The 19,853-nt window shown below is 44.4% G+C and overlaps 2 protein-coding genes across 4 annotated transcripts in view; one reads left to right on the top strand and one right to left on the bottom strand.

The window, feature by feature from the left end:
• Positions 1 to 19,853, bottom strand: part of LOC110516467 (receptor-type tyrosine-protein phosphatase delta) — a 181,708-nt gene that overhangs the window by 10,099 nt on the left and 151,756 nt on the right. For all 3 annotated transcript variants that reach the window (XM_090188107.1, XM_090188104.1, XM_090188106.1), the window contains 5 exons: positions 19,144 to 19,322; positions 6,905 to 7,031; positions 5,488 to 5,613; positions 5,191 to 5,345; positions 4,799 to 4,934 (listed from right to left, as the gene is read on the bottom strand). In XM_090188107.1, the coding sequence (XP_090044233.1) occupies positions 4,799 to 4,934; positions 5,191 to 5,345; positions 5,488 to 5,613; positions 6,905 to 7,031; positions 19,144 to 19,322 (723 nt within the window). The remainder of the gene's footprint in view (positions 1 to 4,798; positions 4,935 to 5,190; positions 5,346 to 5,487; positions 5,614 to 6,904; positions 7,032 to 19,143; positions 19,323 to 19,853) is intronic.
• On the top strand, positions 7,339 to 11,608 carry LOC118947859 (uncharacterized). Its single transcript, XM_036972890.2, has 2 exons — positions 7,339 to 7,360; positions 10,685 to 11,608. The coding sequence occupies exons 1-2, from the start codon at positions 7,339 to 7,341 to the stop codon at positions 11,545 to 11,547; spliced, it is 885 nt and encodes a 294-aa protein (XP_036828785.1). The 3' UTR covers positions 11,548 to 11,608.

Below are 19,853 nucleotides of genomic sequence, written 5' to 3'. Positions count from 1 at the left end.
AACAACAACATCATACCTATTATAATCATCATCAACAACAACAACAACATCATACCTATTATAATCATCATCAACAACAACAACATCATACCTATTATAATCATCATCAACAACAACAACAACATCATTCCTATTACAATCATCATCAACAACAACAACATCATACCTATTACAATCATCATCAACAACAACATCATACCTATTACAATCATCATCAACAACAACAACAACATCATACCTATTACAATCATCATCAACAACAACATCATACCTATTATAATCATCATCAACAACATCATACCTATTACAATCATCATTATCATCAACAACAACATCATACCTATTACAATCATCATCAACAACAACAACAACATACCTATTAGAATCATCATCAACAACATCATACCTATTACAATCATCATTATCATCAACAACAACATCATACCTATTACAATCATCATCATCATCACAACAACATCATACCTATTACAATCATCATCAACAACAACAACAACATCATACCTATTATAATCATCATCAACAACAACAACATCATACCTATTATAATCATCATCAACAACACAACATCATACCTATTACAATCATCATCATCATCAACAACAACATCATACCTATTACAATCATCATCAACAACAACAACACACCTATTACAATCATCATCAACAACAACAACAACATCATACCTATTATAATCATCATCAACAACAACAACATCATACCTATTACAATCATCATCAACAACAACAACAACATACCTATTACAATCATCATCATCATCAACAACATCATACCTATTACAATCATCATTATCAACAACAACAACATCATACCTATTACAATCATCATCATCATCAACAACATCATACCTATTACAATCATCATCAACAACAACAACATCATACCTATTACAATCATCATCATCAACAACAACATCATACCTATTACAATCATCATCAACAACAACAACAACATCATACCTATTACAATCATCATCATCATCAACAACATCATACCTATTACAATCATCATCAACAACAACATCATACCTATTACAATCATCATCAACAACAACAACATCATACCTATTACAATCATCATCATCAACAACAACAACATCATACCTATTACAATCATCATCAACAACAACAACAACACACCTATTACAATCATCATCATCAACAGCAACAACATACCTATTACAATCATCATCATCATCAACCTATTACAATCATCATCATCAACAACAACAACATACCTATTACAATCATCATCATCATTAACAACAACATCATACCTATTACAATCATCATCATCAACAACAACAACATACCTATTACAATCATCATCATCATCATCAACAACATCATACCTATTACAATCATCATCATCATCAACAACATCATACCTATTACAATCATCATCAACAACGACAACACACCTATTACAATCATCATCATCATCAACAACATCATACCTATTACAATCATCATCAACAACAACAACACACCTATTACAATCATCATCATCATCAACAACATCATACCTATTACAATCATCATCAACAACACACACCGATTACAATCATCATCAACAACAACAACAACAACATCATACCTATTACAATCATCATCATCAACACAACAACATCATACCTATTATAATCATCATCAACAACAACCACAACATCATACCTATTATAATCATCATCAACAACAACAACATCATACCTATTAAAATCATCATCAACAACAACAACAACATCATACCTATTACAATCATCATCAACAACAACAACAACATCATACTATTATAATCATCATCAACAACAACAACAACATCATACCTATTATAATCATCATCAACACACAACAACATCATACCTATTACAATCATCATCAACAACATCATACCTATTACAATCATCATCAACAACATCATAGCTATTACAATCATCATCAACAACAACAACATCATACCTATTACAATCATCATCAACAACAACAACATCATACCTATTACAATCATCATCAACAACATCATACCTATTACAATCATCATCAACAACAACAACAACATCATACCTATTACAATCATCATCAACAACAACATCATACCTATTACAATCATCATTATCATCAACAACAACAACATCATACCTATTACAATCATCATCAACAACAACAACAACATCATACCTATTACAATCATCATCAACAACAACAACAACATCATACCTATTACAATCATCATCAACAACAACAACAACATCATACCTATTACAATCATCATCAACAACAACAACATCATACCTATTACAATCATCATCAACAACAACATCATACCTATTATAATCATCATCAACAACAACAACATCATACCTATTACAATCATCATCAACAACATCATACCTATTACAATCATCATCAACAACATCATACCTATTACAATCATCATCAACAACAACAACAACAACATCATACCTATTACAATCATCATCAACAACAACAACACACCTATTACAATCATCATCAACAACAACAACAACAACACACCTATTACAATCATCAACAACAACAACAACAACAACACACCTATTACAATCATCAACAACAACACACCTATTACAATCATCAACAACAACACACCTATTACAATCATCAACAACAACAACAACAACACACCTATTACAATCATCAACAACAACACACCTATTACAATCATCATCATCAACAACACACCTATTACAATCATCATCAATATACTACTAGTAGTAGCAGCCACAGTAGTAGTAGCAGTAGTAGTATTAGCAGTAGCAGCAGTAGCAGTACTAGCAGTTGTACTAGTAGTAGTAGTAGTAATAGTAGTAGTAGCAGTTGTAATAGTAGTAGTAGTAGTAGTAGTGGTAGCAGTAGTAGTACCAGCAGTAGTAGTACCAGCAGCAGTAGTAGTAGTAGTAGTAGTAGCAGTAGTAATGGTAGTAGCAGTAGTAGTAATATCAGTTGTAGTAGTAGTATCAGTTGTAGCAGTAGTAGCAGTAGTAGCAGAAGCAGTAGTATTAGCAGTAGTAGTAGTATCAGTTGTAGTAGTAGTAGTAGTAGTAGCAGCAGCAGTAGTAGCAGTAGTAGTAGTATCAGTTGTAGTAGTAGTAGTAGTAGTAGTAGTGGTAGTAGTAGTATCATTTGTGGTAGTAGTAGCAGCAGTACTAGTAGCAGAACCAGTAGCAGTAGTAGTAGTATCTGTTGTACTATTAGTAGTAGTAGCAGCATCAGCAGTAGTAGTAGTAGTAGCAGTTGTAGTAGTAGCAGTAGTAGTAGTAGCAGTAGTAGTAGTAGTATCAGTAGTAGTAGTACCAGTTGTACTAGTAGTAGCAGCAGCAGTAGTAATAGCAGTAGTAGTAGCAGCATCAGCAGTAGAAGTAACAGTAGTAGTAGTAGTAGCAGTAGTAGCAGTAGTAACAGTAGTAGTAGTAGTAGTAGTAGTAGTAGTAGTAGTAGTAGTAACAGTAGTAGTAGTAACAGTAGTAGTAGTAGTAGTATCAGTTGTAGTAGTAGTAGTAGTATTATCAGTTGTAGTAATATTATTATTAGTAGTAGTATTAGTAGTGGTAGTAGTAGTAGTAATAGTTGTGGTAGTAGTAGCAGTATTAGTAGTAGTAATAGTAGTAGTAGTAGTAATAGTAGTAGTAGTAGTATTAGTAGTGGTGGTAGTAGTAGTAGTATTAGTAGTAGTAATAGTAGTAGTAGTAGTATTATTAGTAGCAGTGGTATCAGTAGTAGTAGTATCAGTAGTAGTAATAGTAGTAGTAGTAGTAGTATTAGTAGTGGTAGTAGTAGTATTAGTAGTGGTGGTAGTAGTAGTAGTATTAGTAGTGGTAGTAGTAGTAGTAATAGTATCAGTAGTAGTAGTAGTAGTAGTACTAGTAGTAGTATCAGTAGTAGTTATAGTAGTAGTAGTAGTATTAGTAGTGGTGGTAGTAGTAGTAGTATTAGTAGTGGTAGTAGTAATAGTAATAGTATCAGTAGTAGTAGTAGTAGTAGTACTAGTAGTAGTATCAGTAGTAGTAATAGTAGTAGTAGTAGTATTAGTAGTGGTAGTAGTAGTATTAGCAGTGGTGGTAGTAGTAGTAGTAGTATTAGTAGTGGTAGTAGTAGTAGTACTAGTAGTAGTAGTAGTAGTAGTACTAGTAGTAGTATCAGTAGTAGTAGTAGTAGTAGTACTAGTAGTAGTATCAGTAGTAGTATCAGTAGTAGTAGTAGTAGTAGTAGTAGTAGTAGTACTAGTAGTAGTATCAGTAGTAGTATCAGTAGTAGTAGTAGTAGTAGTAGTAGTATTAGTAGTGGAAGTAGTAATAGTATTAGTAGCGGTAGTAGTATTAGTAGTGGTAGTAGTAGTAGTATTAGCAGTGGTGGTAGTAGTAGTAGTATTAGTAGTGGTAGTAGTAGTAGTAATAGTAGTAGTAGTAGTAGTAGTAGTACTAGTAGTAGTATCAGTAGTAGTAGTAGTAGTAGTAGTAGTAGTATTAGTAGTGGTAGTAGTAGTAGTAGTAGTAGTAGTATTAGTAGTGGTGGTAGTAGTAGTAGTAGTAGTAGTAGTAGTATTAGTAGTGGTAGTAGTAGTAGTAATAGTAGCAGCAGCAGTAGCTGGGCTGGTCAATCTCTGTAGATGTGGCCCAACAGTACAGACGCTACTAGTAGAAGTAGTAGTTCTCGTTCTCCAGACACACACCAAACCTAAAAAAACAGTTGACTTTAGGATTACCGAGAGTTGAATATCTCACCTCAGTTTGAACCGTAGCAGGTCTCTGTGTTCGCAGCATCTTGACAGTCTGGAAGATGTCCACTACTCCTTCATATCTCATCCTCTCCAGAACGATACTCAGAGTGATGAAGACCCCTGTCCTCCCCACACCAGCACTGACGGACCACACAGGACAACACCACGGATTAGATCACAAAATGGCTGCCGTGCCTCATGCATTTCTCTGTGAATAGCGCCACATGTAAATATGTTCTGTGTCTATCTATATTTATGTTTTTATTAAACATGTGCTTTATAAAAATCTGCTTGTTCAATGTTTGTACCTGTATTTTCAATATCAAAAAAACATATATCTGGAGTTCGGTGACAACAAGTCAGATTAAAGAGGCGTTGAGGGAGGCGGGACCTTACCTACAGTGCACCGTGATTGGTCCGTCCTGGCCAAACTGCTCTTTAGTTTTGTGCACCTGGCCAATGAAATCAATGAACCCCTCCCCTGACTTTGGCACTCCTTGCTCCGGCCAATCAGTGAACTGGAACTGACGAACAGTCCGAGACTGGCCGTCCTGGGAAAAAAAAGAATCCACCAATCAGAACACAGGTTGATTAAACCACCCAGTTTTACACTCACTCACTCACTCACTCACTCACTCACTAAAAAACAGTTGTGAGAAATATCTGATCACAAACACTCCCTCCCCCACTCACCCTGGCGTCGGTGACTTTGAACTCTCGTAGGATGTACTGGGGCATGTTGTACTCAGCCATGGGGTCCACCACAAAGTACTGGTACCTGGCAGAACGCTCTGCTGGCCAGTACTGATGGCACTTCTCCTGTAGGGGGAGACACAATGAGGGTTAACATAGCGTGCGTGTGTGTAACAGCCTGGGCTCGAACCAGGGACCCTCTGCACACATCGACACCACCCACACTCGAAGCATCGTTACCCATCGCTCCACAAAAGCCACGGCCCTTGCAGAGCAAGGGAAACAACTACTTCAAGGTCTCAGAGCGAGTGACGTCAACGATTGAAACGCTATTAGCGCGCACCACCGCTAACTAGCTAGCCATTTCACATCGGTTACACTAACACGCTAGCATGCTAACACTCACTCTCGGTTACATGTGTAAAAAAAAATATATATTTAAAAAAAAAATGTGTGTGTGCGAATAAACCAATGTCCTAACATTTTATATTAATGTCCTGAAAAGGAAAATAATAGCTTTTTTTTTCAGGTCCTGAATTTGTTCAAACGCAATTTTATGCTTAAGAGTTAGGTTTAGGGTTTTTAGGATTAGGTTTAGGGTTTTGGGATTAGGGTTAGGGTTTTGGCGGTTAAGGTTAGGTTTAATGCTAGGATTAGGTTTAGAGAAAATAAGATTTTTAATGGTCAAACATTTTTACACTCCAAAAAGTCCTGAAATGTCACCAAAGCAAAGCTGTGTGTGTGTGTGTGTGTGTGTCAGTGGTAATATTGTCAACAATAACTACAAGGAAAAATACTTGCCAACAACCTATTTTTCCTGACTAAAACTATGATGATGACGAGACCAGATGCCCTGGAGAAAAAAACTATAATTGTAACAAATTACTTTTAATTTTAGTCGATGAAAATGTGACGAGACGAGAATTCCACGTTAGACTAATGGACATTTTAATTTGACATGAATCTACTTTTCATCCGTTTTGTCCAATCCTAACCATGCATGCAGAATATGTTTTAATGTAGGCCTCTCATTGGCAGAATTAAAGTTGTGTGATCTGATTGAGCTGATCTGACTGGCTCTCCCACACAGCTCCCAGGCAGTCTCTTCAGTCACTCTTCAGTCTTTTGAACTGATGTGAAGCCAAGACACTGGACTTGTAACTAACCTCAACTAGAAACCATGTTTACTCTCTTACTTACATTGTAACTAACCTCAACTCAAAACAATGTTTACTCTAAAACTACATCTAAAATAGCTGACACACAAACTAACACTGGTGTGTGTGTGTGTTGTGTGTGTGTTCTGCTGGCCAGTACTGATGACACTTTTCCTGTAGAGGGACACACAATGAGGGTTAACACAGGGTGTGTGTGTGTGTGTGTGTGTGTGTGTGTGCGTTTGTGTGTGTGTTCTTACCCGTCCCATCTCCCTCAGTTTAGTCAACATGACCACTATGGTAGAGTTGTGTTCCCACAACATTCTCCAGTAGTCCTCAGTAGTCTCAGCCAGTGGGCCCTGGGTGGCTATATAAGCCCTCTGCTGCCTGTATAGAGAGACACACAAACACACTTTACAATCATCACACACACACAACACACACACACACACACACACACACACACACACACACACACACACACACACACACACACACACACACACACAGGCACCCTTCTACCGAGGCCACGCCCTCCCCCACTTTCTACTGGTTGGATTTCTGTCCCAGGGTGATGATGCAGTCACCTGTACCTCAGTCACCGTGTGTTAGTGTCAGGACGGAGAAGTACGTTTCAATAACAGGAAGTCGGCACCAGAGCCCCAGGTCGATCCAGTGACTCTCCGTGTCAACGATGTCAACGTTGGACAGTCAGGGTAAGACCACAACCACAATAAAACATAACATCATCGTTTGTTATATACCATGTTTCTTCCTGTTGTAAAGCCACGCTCCTTCGTGTCGTGAATAACCTCAGAGAGAGATTGTGGTGCCAACCGTTAACCAGACGCAGTTATTAGCAGTGTTGCAGCAAATAAACGACAGAGTCAATGACAAGATCTGCCCGACTTGACATTACAATAAAACCAGCCTGGTCTGACTCTGTGAGAAGCATATCTCTCTCTCTCTCTCTCTCTCTCTGTCTCTCTCTCTCTCTCTGTCTGTCTGTCTCTCTCTCTGTCTCTTTCTCTCTCTCTCTCTCTCTCTCTCTCTCTCCCTCTCTCTCTCTATCTCTCTCTCTCTCAGTTCATTAACTGTGTCAAAAGTTATGGATGAAGTGAAATGTGTTGAACACTGGTTGTCAGCAGCCCTTGGTGATGAGACGGTTGTTTTATTAGAGGTTATTATGATGACACCAGGCTTCTGGATCTGTGTCTGACTGACAGAGTTTTAGGAACCATGGTGAACTACTAGACTAAAACGAGCCCTGACACCGATGCCAGATCACATTGCTAGCGGTAACATTAAAACGAGCCCTGACACCGATGCCAGATCACATAGCCAGCGGTAACATTAAAACGAGCCCTGACACCGATGCCAGATCACATAGCCAGCGGTAACATTAAAACGAGCCCTGACACTGATGCCAGACCACATAGCTAGCGGTAACATTAAAACGAGCCCTGACACTGATGCCAGACCACATAGCTAGCGGTAACATTAAAACGAGCCCTGACACTGATGCCAGACCACATAGCTAGCAGTAACATTAAAACGAGCCCTGATGCTGATGCCAGACCACATAGCTAGCAGTAACATTAAAACGAGCCCTGATGCTGATGCCAGACCACATAGCTAGCGGTAACATTACATTTCAGTTTATTGTAGTAAAAGTGTTATTTCCTACCATCTCTCAGACTGTCCTGTCAGAAACCGTCCTACCATGTCTCAGACTGTCCTGTCAGAAACTGTCCTACCATCTCTCAGAGTCCTACCATCTCTCAGACTGTCCTGTCAGAAACTGTCCTACCATGTCTCAGGCTGTCCTGTCAGAAACTGTCCTACCATCTCTCAGAGTCCTACCATCTCTCAGACTGTCCTGTCAGAAACTGTCCTACCATGTCTCAGCCTGTCCTGTCAGAAACAGTCCTACCATCTCTCAGAGTCCTACCATCTCTCAGACTGTCCTGTCAGAAACTGTCCTACCATGTCTCAGACTGTCCTGTCAGAAACCGTCCTACCATCTCTCAGACTGTCCTATCAGAAACCATCCTACCATGTCTCAGGCTGTCCTGTCAGAAACCGTCCTACCATCTCTCAGACTGTCCTGTCAGAAACCATCCTACCATCTCTCAGACTGTCCTGTCAGAAACTGTCCTACCATGTCTCAGACTGTCCTGTCAGAAACCGTCCTACCATCTCTCAGACTGTCCTGTCAGAAACAGTCCTACCATCTCTCAGACTGTCCTATCAGAAACCATCCTTACATCTCAGACTGTCCTATCAGAAACAGTCCTACCATGTCTCAGGCTGTCCTATCAGAAACCTTCCTACCATCTCTCAGACTGTCCTGTCAGAAACCGTCCTACCATCTCTCAGGCTGTCCTGTCAGAAACCGTCCTACCATGTCTCAGCCTGTCCTGTCAGAAACCGTCCTACCATCTCTCAGACTGTCCTGTCAGAAACCGTCCTACCATCTCTCAGGCTGTCCTGTCAGAAACCGTCCTACCATCTCTCAGACTGTCCTGTCAGAAACCGTCCTACCATCTATCAGGCTGTCCTGTCAGAAACCGTCCTACCATCTCTCAGGCTGTCCTGTCAGAAACCGTCCTACCATCTCTCAGACTGTCCTGTCAGAAACCGTCCTACCATCTCTCAGGCTGTCCTGTCAGAAACCGTCCTACCATGTCTCAGGCTGTCCTGTCAGAAACCGTCCTACCATCTCTCAGGCTGTCCTGTCAGAAACCGTCCTACCATGTCTCAGACTGTCCTGTCAGAAACCGTGGTTATTTGTTAGGAATGTGCCATGCTAGTTGTATATTAAACTGATGTTGACTGGCTTCTTAATAAACATGTATCTATTGTCTTCTCCTCTCACCCCCCCCACCTCTCTCTCTCCCTCCCTCCCCCCACCCCTCCCTCTCCCTCCCTCTCTCCCTCCCCCAACCCCTCCCTCCCCCAACCCCTCCCTCTCCCTCCCCCAACCCCTCCCTCCCCCAACCCCTTCCTCTCCCTCCCCCAACCCCTCCCTCCCCCAAACACTCCCTCCCCCAACCCCTCCCTCTCCCTCTCCCTCTCCCTCCCTCTCCACCAGCCCTGGTTAATATGTATAAGAGTCTCTAGTATTTAAAATATTTTTTTCCCTGTGTTTTTGAGTATTTTCAAATCCACAGCCCAAAACAAGGACTTTTATTTCAGTATTGTAATGGTTATTTGTAAAAAAAAAAAAAAAAAAATTGTCAACCAAATTGTATTTTAAAAGTATTTTCAAATACTTATTTCAAATACCTGGGTTAAATGCATGGGAGAGTATTTGAGTCTGTGTACTGGCATTGTTCTAATACTTTTCAAATGAATGTATTTATTTTAAGGTATCCGAATACATACTTCAAATGTATGTGAAAGTAACTGAGATATTTAAATAGTACTTGAACCCAGGTCTGCTCTGTACCCCTCTCACCCCCACCCCCCTCTCTCTCTACCCCTCCCACCTCCACCCCTGTTCACGCCCTCTCTCTCTCTCTCGCTCTCCCTCCCTCTCTCTCTCTCTCTCTCTGTCTCTCTCTCTCTCTCTCTGTCTCTCCCTCCCTCTCTCTCTCCCTCTCTCTCTCTGTCTCTCTCTCTCTCTCTCTCTCACCCCCACCCCTGTTCACGCCCTCTCTCTCTGTCTCCCTCCCTCTCTCTCTCTCTCTCTCCCTCTCTCTCTCTCTGTCTCTCTCTCCCTCCCTCCCTCTCTCTCTGTCTCTCTCTCTCTCTCCCTCCCTCTCTCTCTCCCTCTCTCTCTCTCTCCCTCTCTCTCTCTCCCTCTCTCACCCCCACCCCTGTTCACGCCCCTCTCCCCCCCCTCTCTCTCTCTCTCTCTCTCCCTCTTTCTCTCTCTGTCTCTCCCTCTCTCTCTCTCCACCCCTCTCTCTGTCTCTCCCTCCCTCTCTCTCCACCCCTCTCTCTCCCTCCCTCCCTCTCTCCACCCCTCTCTCTCCCTCTCCCCCTCCCCCTCTCTCCCCCTCTCCCCCTCTCCCCCTCTCCCCCTCTCCTGATAGATATCTGGAAAGCCGTAGGAGCAGCGGTGCTGGGCTTCATCTCTGGCGTACCTGGAGGTTACCTTCTGTCCTCCACAATGGCAGCAGAACTCGGTGGCCTGGGGCCTCCACCAGAAGACATTAACAAGGGAGAATCAGAGGCAGACAAAGGGCTCGTCACCTTCCTGACCCTCTTGATAGCAATGTTCCTGATGTTGTTTCTGCCCATGGCAGTAGGAGGAATACTGTGCCTCGCTGCCTCCATGGCAATCAGGAAGGCTGGGGAGACGGAGCCGGACGCTACGGAGGTGGCAGCGGTCGTAACAGTGGTTCTGATGGGGACCTCTGCTATCTGCGGAGGTGTGGGGTTCCTCTTGGAAACAGCCGTTGGAGAACTGACTGACGTCCTCACCGTGTACCAATACACGGTAGAAATGGCTGTGAAAGTCATCTTCATCGTCGTGTCTCCTTTCATGGCTGCGTTGGCTGCAGGGGTGTCGGTTCAGTTCGGTAAAGGAGCAGTCAAACTGAGGGCGGCAGCAGGCATAGGAACAGGGATTTTAGCAGCCTTGAAGTCCCAGTCTATCCTGGGGCATTGGGGCACGATGGGGGCTCTGTTTGGTCCGGCGGCGGCTGCGGGGGTGGCTCTGTCTGCGGCTCTAAGGCGCAGCAGTAGCAGCTACGGGAAGGCAGGGAGACTGGGGGCCACACTGGGGGCCATGTGCGCCACGTGGTTCGGGAGATGGACTCTGAGTTATTTCACGGTGTGGATTTTAATATGGATCTTTCTGATTTCGCTGCTGTCCTTAGTGGTTGTGGATCCCACCAGACCGGCTAATCAAGGGGAAAGAATCTCAGATACAATGTCAGCGGAGGAGATATAGTCTCTACATGTTTCTTTATACCCATTTGAGACAGTAGGTGTGCTACCTGTAAAAAACAAAAAAAAATCTAAGGCCATGTTTATATGAGCCCCTTTCATCGAAGCCCTTAGTGGCCACTCCTGAGTTGTTTTACTCCCGAGTGGCGCAGCGGTCTAAGTCACTACATCTCAGTTGCTAGAGACGTCACTACAGACCCTGGTTCGATTCCAGGCTGTATCACAACCGGGCCGTGATTGGGAGTACCCACAGGGCGGCGCACAATTGCATCGTCCAGGTTTGACCGGGGGGGGGGGGGGTAGGCTGTCATTGTAAATAATAATTTGTTCTTTAACTGACTTGCCTAGTTAAATAAATACATTTTGGGTGGTGAACCCCTTTTATACATATCAGAGGGTAACTGGTCGATTGGGAAGGGTGGGGACACTGTTAAACCATGGGGGCTGTTTGCAGTTCAAATTAGGGAGGTTTTAAACAATGGAAGTGTTAATGAAGCAGAGAACCATTCACACAGACTCAAACCTGCATTTTGGTTCCAGGGTCTGTGAAAACGCAGGAACCATGACTAGTGGTTTTTATTTCTCCATGTGTTGTTTTCACACCCTATCCATTTCAGATATACCAATAACCTGGTAGAAAACATGCAGGCCTGGTCAATTAGTGGGATTTTGGTCTGTGTGTGAAAGGGATGTATTTTCATGCCTTATTTGAATACAATGTTATCACCTGTATATACAGGACTCCAGGTCATCATTGTATTTATCACCTGTATATACAGGACTCCAGGTCATCATTATATTTATCACCTGTATATACAGGACTCCAGGTCATCATTATATTTATCACCTGTATATACAGGACTCCAGGTCATCATTATATTTATCACCTGTATATACAGGACTCCAGGTCATCATTGCATTTATTACCTGTATATACAGGACTCCAGGTCATCATCATATTTATCACCTGTATATACAGGACTCCAGGTCATCATTGTATTTATCACCTGTATATACAGGACTCCAGGTCATCATTATATTTATCACCTGTATATACAGGACTCCAGGTCATCATTATATTTATCACCTGTATATACAGGACTCCAGGTCATCATTATATTTATCACCTGTATATACAGGACTCCAGGTCGTCATTGTAAATAAGAATGTGTTCTTAACCAACTCGCCTGGTTAAACAACGGTTAAATATAAAATATTAAAATTGTCAATGGAATGGAATGGGTTTTGTTTGAATATTATTGAAATATTGCATGCTGGGTATTATTTAGCTTGTTGGGTCAATCTCTATGTATGATATTTTCTCCCCTTGTTGTTAAAGAAATTGATATAAATGTATTTTTCAAAAACTGTATCTACCCTTGTTTTTATATATATCTCCAGAAAATATGTTTATAAACTAAAAAAACCAATTAAATAAATGTTTGTTTTGAATTTATTTTGAATAATGTTATGGGTAGGCAACTCCAGTCCTCGAGGTGTCACACTTGTCCCCATCCCTAGCAAACACAGCTGTTTAATCAAATTGCATCGAAACTGAAGATCATGATTAGGTGATTTTTGGAGTCAGGTGTGTTAGCTGGGGCAAAACTGTGACACCAATCAGGCCCTCGAGGACTGGAACTGCCCACCCTTGTAGAGGATGACTACAATACAGACCCCTGCCCAGCTCTCACAGCACCTGGATAGGGTGCGTTCCAGGATGACTACATTACAAACCCCTGCCCAGCTCTCACAGCACCTGGATAGGGTGCGTTCCAGGATGACTACATTACAAACCCCTGCCCAGCTCTCACAGCACCTGGATAGGGTGCGTTCCAGGATGACTACATTACAGACCCCTGCCCAGCTCTCACAACACCTGGATAGGGTGCGTTCCAGGACGACTACATTACAGACCCCTGCCCAGCTCTCACAACACCTGGATAGGGTGCGTTCCAGGACGACTACATTACAGACCCCTGCCCAGCTCTCACAACACCTGGATAGGGTGCGTTCCAGGACGACTACATTACAGACCCCTGCCCAGATCTCACAACACCTGGATAGGGTGCGTTCCAGGATGACTACATTACAGACCCCTGCCCAGCTCTCACAACACCTGGATAGGGTGCGTTCCAGGACGACTACATTACAGACACCTGCCCAGCTCTCACAACACCTGGATAGGGTGCGTTCCAGGATGACTACATTACAGACCCCTGCCCAGCTCTCACAACACCTGGATAGGGTGCGTTCCAGGACGACTACATTACAAACCCCTGCCCAGATCTCACAACACCTGGATAGGGTGCGTTCCAGGATGACTACATTACAAACCCCTGCCCAGATCTCACAACACCTGGATAGGGTGCGTTCCAGAATGACTACATTACAGACACCTGCCCAGATCTCACAACACCTGGATAGGGTGCGTTCCAGAATGACTACATTACAGACACCTGCCCAGCTCTCACAACACCTGGACAGGTGAGTAAACATATCAGCTAACCACATCATCTGCCCCAGCAATCTGACGCCAGACTGCACAGTCAATGACGTGACATGGTTTCATGCAATGAAAAGTCTGTAAATGTAGCGGGGCCTGGAATGCACTTTGGCCCGTCTCTTGCCACGGTGCGATGACGTAGTCACCTGTATCTCAGACACCGTCAGACAGAAGGTCGTCTCAGAAAACAGGAAGAAAAGCAACAGAGGCAGGTTGATGCAGTGACTCTCCGTACGAACAATGGACAGTCAGGGTAAGACCAGAACCACAATAAAACATAACATCATCGTTTGTTATATACCATGTTTCTTCCTGTTGTAAAGCGCTTTCTTCCTGTTGTAAAGGGGCTGAATAATTTTGCACGCCCAATTTTTCAGTTTTTGATTTGTTAAAAAAGTTTGAAATATCCAATAAATGTCATTCCACTTCATGATTGTGTCCCACTTGTTGTTGATTCTTCACAAAAAAATACAGTTTTATATCTTTATGTTTGAAGCCTGAAATGTGGCAAAAGGTCGCAAAGTTCAAGGGGGCCGAATACTTTCGCAAGGCACTGTATATATATATGTCTCTCTCTCTCTCTGTCTCTCTCTCTCTCTCTCAGTTATTAGCAGTGTTGCAGCAAATAACCGACAGAGTTTGGCATCGGAAATCGGAATCGGAAATCTGTCCGGTCTCTGATTTCTGTGGGAAACACCTGTCTTTTACGCGGCTACTAATTCCGTGTATTCTAGCCTTCAGTCTATCTGTTACGGTGGATTAGGGTACACACCACCGTGGAGAAAACACTGTTGATTCCTTTCAGTTCAGTTCACCGTGTCAAAGTCATGGTTAAATGTCACCGTGACAACACTGAGGCTCTGGAACCTGTTAGACCTCATTTCTATGGCTCTGATCCAAGTGGCTCCCTATTTCTCCATAGGGCCCTGGTCTAAAGTAGTGCACTATATAGGGACTAGGGTGCCATAGGGCTCTGGTCTAAAGTAGTGCACTACATAGGGAATAGGGTGCCAACTCTGTTCAAAAGTAGTGCACTACATAGGGAATAGGGTGCCATTTAGGGCACACCACTGTGATCAAGTTTGACACATAGTAAACGCTAACTGCTGGTGGGTTGTTGACCCCCCCCCCCCCCCCACGTTAATGAATATTTGAGGGCATCATTATTGTCTTGTGTAAACTGGTCTGTGCCTGGGCTAAAGCTCAGCGGGCGTTTACACTATACAAGCAACATGGCCTTAGCCCTCATGTGGGTGCTAACAAGCCAGCAAGCATGCTAGGTAGTGCTACGTATCAACAGCCGCTGTCAGCCAATCCAGTAGGGGATGGTAGCTATGGTGAGCTACGATTGGTCACGGCGGATTTTAATAAAGTTACGTTTTTCCCAGTTTTAACCCCGCAACGGAGGGGAGAGAGAGAGAAGGAGATAGTGGAGAGGGGGAGATAGTGGGGAGGGGGAGAGAAGGAGATAGTGGAGAGGGGGAGAGAGAGAGAAGGAGATGTCTCTGTGACAATCAGGTAAGCTGGCAGGTAATCAGGTAAACTGGGGAGACTGAGACAGACACTACAGACTGTAGATATCTGGGTGACAGCAGTCTACTGTAGATGTTGTGGGTGACAGCAGCCTACTGTAGATGTTGTGGGTGACAGCAGTCTACTGTAGATGTTGTGGGTGACAGCAGCCTACTGTAGATGTTGTGGGTGACAGTAGTCTACTGTAGATGTTGTGGGTGACAGCAGTCTACTGTAGATGTTGTGGGTGACAGCAGTCTACTGTAGATGTTGTGGGTGACAGTAGCCTACTGTAGATGTTGTGGGTGACAGCAGTCTACTGTAGATGTTGTGGGTGACAGCAGTCCACTGTAAAAATCTCTCCTCAGGACTCCCAGCCATTCCAAACCTCTCATCAGGACTCCCAGACATCCCAAACTTCTCCTCAGGACTCCCAGCCATTCCAAACCTCCCCTCAGGACTCCCAGCCGTTCTCAACCCTCTCCTCAGGACTCCCAGCCATTCCAAACCTCTCCCCAGGACTCCCAGCCATTCTCTACCCTCTCCTCAGGACTCCCACCCGCTCCAAATCTCTCCTCAGGAACCCCCAGCCCTTCCATGTGTTTGATCTATTCCAGAACTAGGACCTGATTCAACTAATCATCAAGTCCTTGACTAGTTGAATCATGTGAGATAGTTCAGGGGCTTTAACAACACGCTGAAACATCTGGGAGTTCCCGAGGAGAGGTTTATCTATAATAATATATCTATGGTACTGATGGAGTCCCTGAGGAGAGGTTTATCTATAATAATATATATATGGTACTGATGGGGTCCCTGAGGAGAGGTTTATCTATAATAATATATATATGGTACTGATGGAGTCCCTGAGGAGAGGTTTATCTATAATAATATATATATGGTACTGATGGAATCCCTGAGGAGAGGTGTATCTATAATAATATATCTATGGTACTGATGGAGTCCCTGAGGAGAGGTTTATCTATAATAATATATCTATGGTACTGATGGAGTCCTTGAGGAGAGGTTTATCTATAATAATATATCTATGGTACTGATGAGGTCCCTGAGGAGAGGTTTGAGAAGCACTGTACTACAATAACTATTTCTATCCTCTCTTATATGTCCTATACAAATGTTTTTGTCAATGGACACATCCAATCAATGGACACATCCAATCAATGGACACATCCAATCAATGGACACATCCAATCAATGGACACATCCAATCAATGGACACATCCAATCAATGGACACATCCAATCAATGGACAATTTCAAATAAATATCTGCTGTTTTCGGAAGAAATGTCTTTGATTGTTTAAAGTTGGCTGCTACCGTAAGACCCTCCCCCCTCACCTGTATCTGTCTATGAAGCTGCCGTTGATGTAGTCTGACCCCCTCCCCCCCTCACCTGTATCTGTCTATGAAGCTGCCGTTGATGTAGTCTGACCCCCTCCCCCCTCACCTGTATCTGTCTATGAAGCTGCCGTTGATGTAGTCTGACCCCCCCCCCCCTCACCTGTATCCGTCTATGATGCTGCCGTTGATGTAGTCTGACCCCCTCCCCCCCTCACCTGTATCTGTCTATGAAGCTGCCGTTGATGTAGTCTGACCCCCTCCCCCCTCACCTGTATCTGTCGATGAAGCTGCCGTTGATGTAGTCTGACCCCCTCCCCCCCTCACCTGTATCTGTCTATGAAGCTGCCGTTGATGTAGTCTGACCCCCTCCCCCCTCACCTGTATCTGTCTATGAAGCTGCCGTTGATGTAGTCTGACCCCCTCCCCCCCTCACCTGTATCCGTCTATGATGCTGCCGTTGATGTAGTCTGACCCCCTCCCTCCTCACCTGTATCTGTCTATGAAGCTGCCGTTGATATAGTCTGACCCCCTCCCCCCTCACCTGTATCTGTCTATGAAGCTGCCGTTGATATAGTCTGACCCCCTCCCCCCTCACCTGTATCTGTCTATGAAGCTGCCGTTGATGTAGTCTGACCCCCTCCCCCCTCACCTGTATCTGTCTATGAAGCTGCCGTTGATATAGTCTGACCCCCTCCCCCCCCACCTGTATCTGTCTATGAAGCTGCCGTTGATGTAGTCTGACCCCCTCCCTCCTCACCTGTATCCGTCTATGATGCTGCCATTGATGTAGTCTGACCCCCTCCCCCCTCACCTGTATCTGTCTATGATGCTGCCGTTGATGTAGTCTGACCCCCTCCCTCCTCACCTGTATCTGTCTATGAAGCTGCTGTTGATGTAGTCTGACCCCCTCCCTCCTCACCTGTATCTGTCTATGATGCTGCCGTTGATGTAGTCTGACCCCCTCCCTCCTCACCTGTATCTGTCTATGATGCTGCCGTTGATGTAGTCTGACCCCCTCCCTCCTCACCTGTATCTGTCTATGAAGCTGCCGTTGATGTAGTCTGACCCCCTCCCTCCTCACCTGTATCCGTCTATGAAGCTGCCGTTGATGTAGTCTGACCCCCTCCCTCCTCACCTGTATCCGTCTATGATGCTGCCATTGATGTAGTCTGACCCCCTCCCCCCTCACCTGTATCTGTCTATGATGCTGCCGTTGATGTAGTCTGACCCCCTCCCCCCTCACCTGTTTCCGTCTATGAAGTTGCCGTTGATGTAGTCTGACCCCCTCCCTCCTCACCTGTATCTGTCTATGATGCTGCCGTTGATGTAGTCTGACCCCCTCCCTCCTCACCTGTATCTGTCTATGAAGCTGCCGTTGATGTAGTCTGACCCCCTCCCTCCTCACCTGTATCCGTCTATGAAGCTGCCGTTGATGTAGTCTGACCCCCTCCCTCCTCACCTGTATCCGTCTATGAAGCTGCCGTTGATATAGTCTGAACCCCTACCCCCCTCACCTGTATCCGTCTATGAAGCTGCCGTTGATGTAGTCTGACCCCCTCCCTCCTCACCTGTATCCGTCTATGAAGCTGCCGTTGATGTAGTCTGACTCACTCCCTCCCTCACCTGTATCTGTCTATGAAGCTGCCGTTGATGTAGTCTGACCCTCTCCCCCCCTCACCTGTATCCGTCTATGAAGTTGCCGTTGATGTAGTCTGACCCCCTCCCTCCTCACCTGTATCTGTCTATGATGCTGCCGTTGATGTAGTCTGACCCCCTCCCTCCTCACCTGTATCTGTCTATGATGCTGCCGTTGATGTAGTCTGACCCCCTCCCCCCCTCACCTGTATCTGTCTATGATGCTGCCGTTGATGTAGTCTGACCCCCTCCCCCCCTCACCTGTATCCGTCTATGAAGCTGCCGTTGATGTAGTCTGACCCCCTCCCCCCCTCACCTGTATCCGTCTATGAAGTTGCCGTTGATGTAGTCTGACCCCCTCCCTCCTCACCTGTATCCGTCTATGATGCTGCCGTTGATGTAGTCTGACCCCCTCCCTCCTCACCTGTATCTGTCTATGATGCTGCCGTTGATGTAGTCTGACCCCCTCCCCCCTCACCTGTTTCCGTCTATGAAGTTGCCGTTGATGTAGTCTGACCCCCTCCCTCTTCACCTGTATCCGTCTATGAAGCTGCCGTTGATGTAGTCTGACCCCCTCCCTCCTCACCTGTATCCGTCTATGAAGCTGGCGTTGATGTAGTCTGACCCCTCCACTCCTCTGATTGGCTGCAGACAGACCCTGGTGGTCTCGTAGGGCATGATGTTCACCAGACGGTTCTTGAACTTGTTACACGGCAGGTTGGCACTCACAAACCTGGAGGTGTGGGCCTTCGCACTGGCCAACCGCTATGGAGGGGGAGGGCAGATGACATAGGGTGTTATAATGTGACATAGCATTACATATTGTATCACGAGATATGACATGCGAGGAGAAGGGAGGTGTGGGCCTTCGCACTGGCCAACCGCTATGGAGGGGGAGGGCAGATGACATAGGGTGTTATAATGTGACATAGCATTACATATTGTATCACGAGATATGGCATGCGAGGAGAAGGGAAGTGTGGGCCTTCGCACTGGCCAACCGCTATGGAGGGGAGGGCAGATGACATAGGGTGTTACAATATGTAATGCTATGTCACATTATATCACGAGATATGACATGCGAGGAGAAGGGAAGTGTGGCCCTTCACACTGGTCAAGCACTATGAAGGGGAGGGTGGTGACATAGGGTGTTATAATGTGACATAGCTACACATCATGTAATAATGTGACATAGAATGACACAGCAGAACAGAACAGTGCACGACTTAATATTTAAGTTTGACCATAGCATTGGCTAGATGCTGTGGGACGCGATATGTCATGACATAGTGTGTT

The sequence above is a fragment of the Oncorhynchus mykiss genome, chromosome 10, assembly GCF_057628025.1.
Source record: "Oncorhynchus mykiss isolate SJ-2025 chromosome 10, ASM5762802v1, whole genome shotgun sequence".
NCBI classification, from domain to species: Eukaryota; Metazoa; Chordata; class Actinopteri; order Salmoniformes; family Salmonidae; genus Oncorhynchus; species Oncorhynchus mykiss.
The sequence above is the reverse complement of the archived record's forward strand: the minus strand, read 5'-3'. Positions and strand labels throughout refer to the sequence as shown.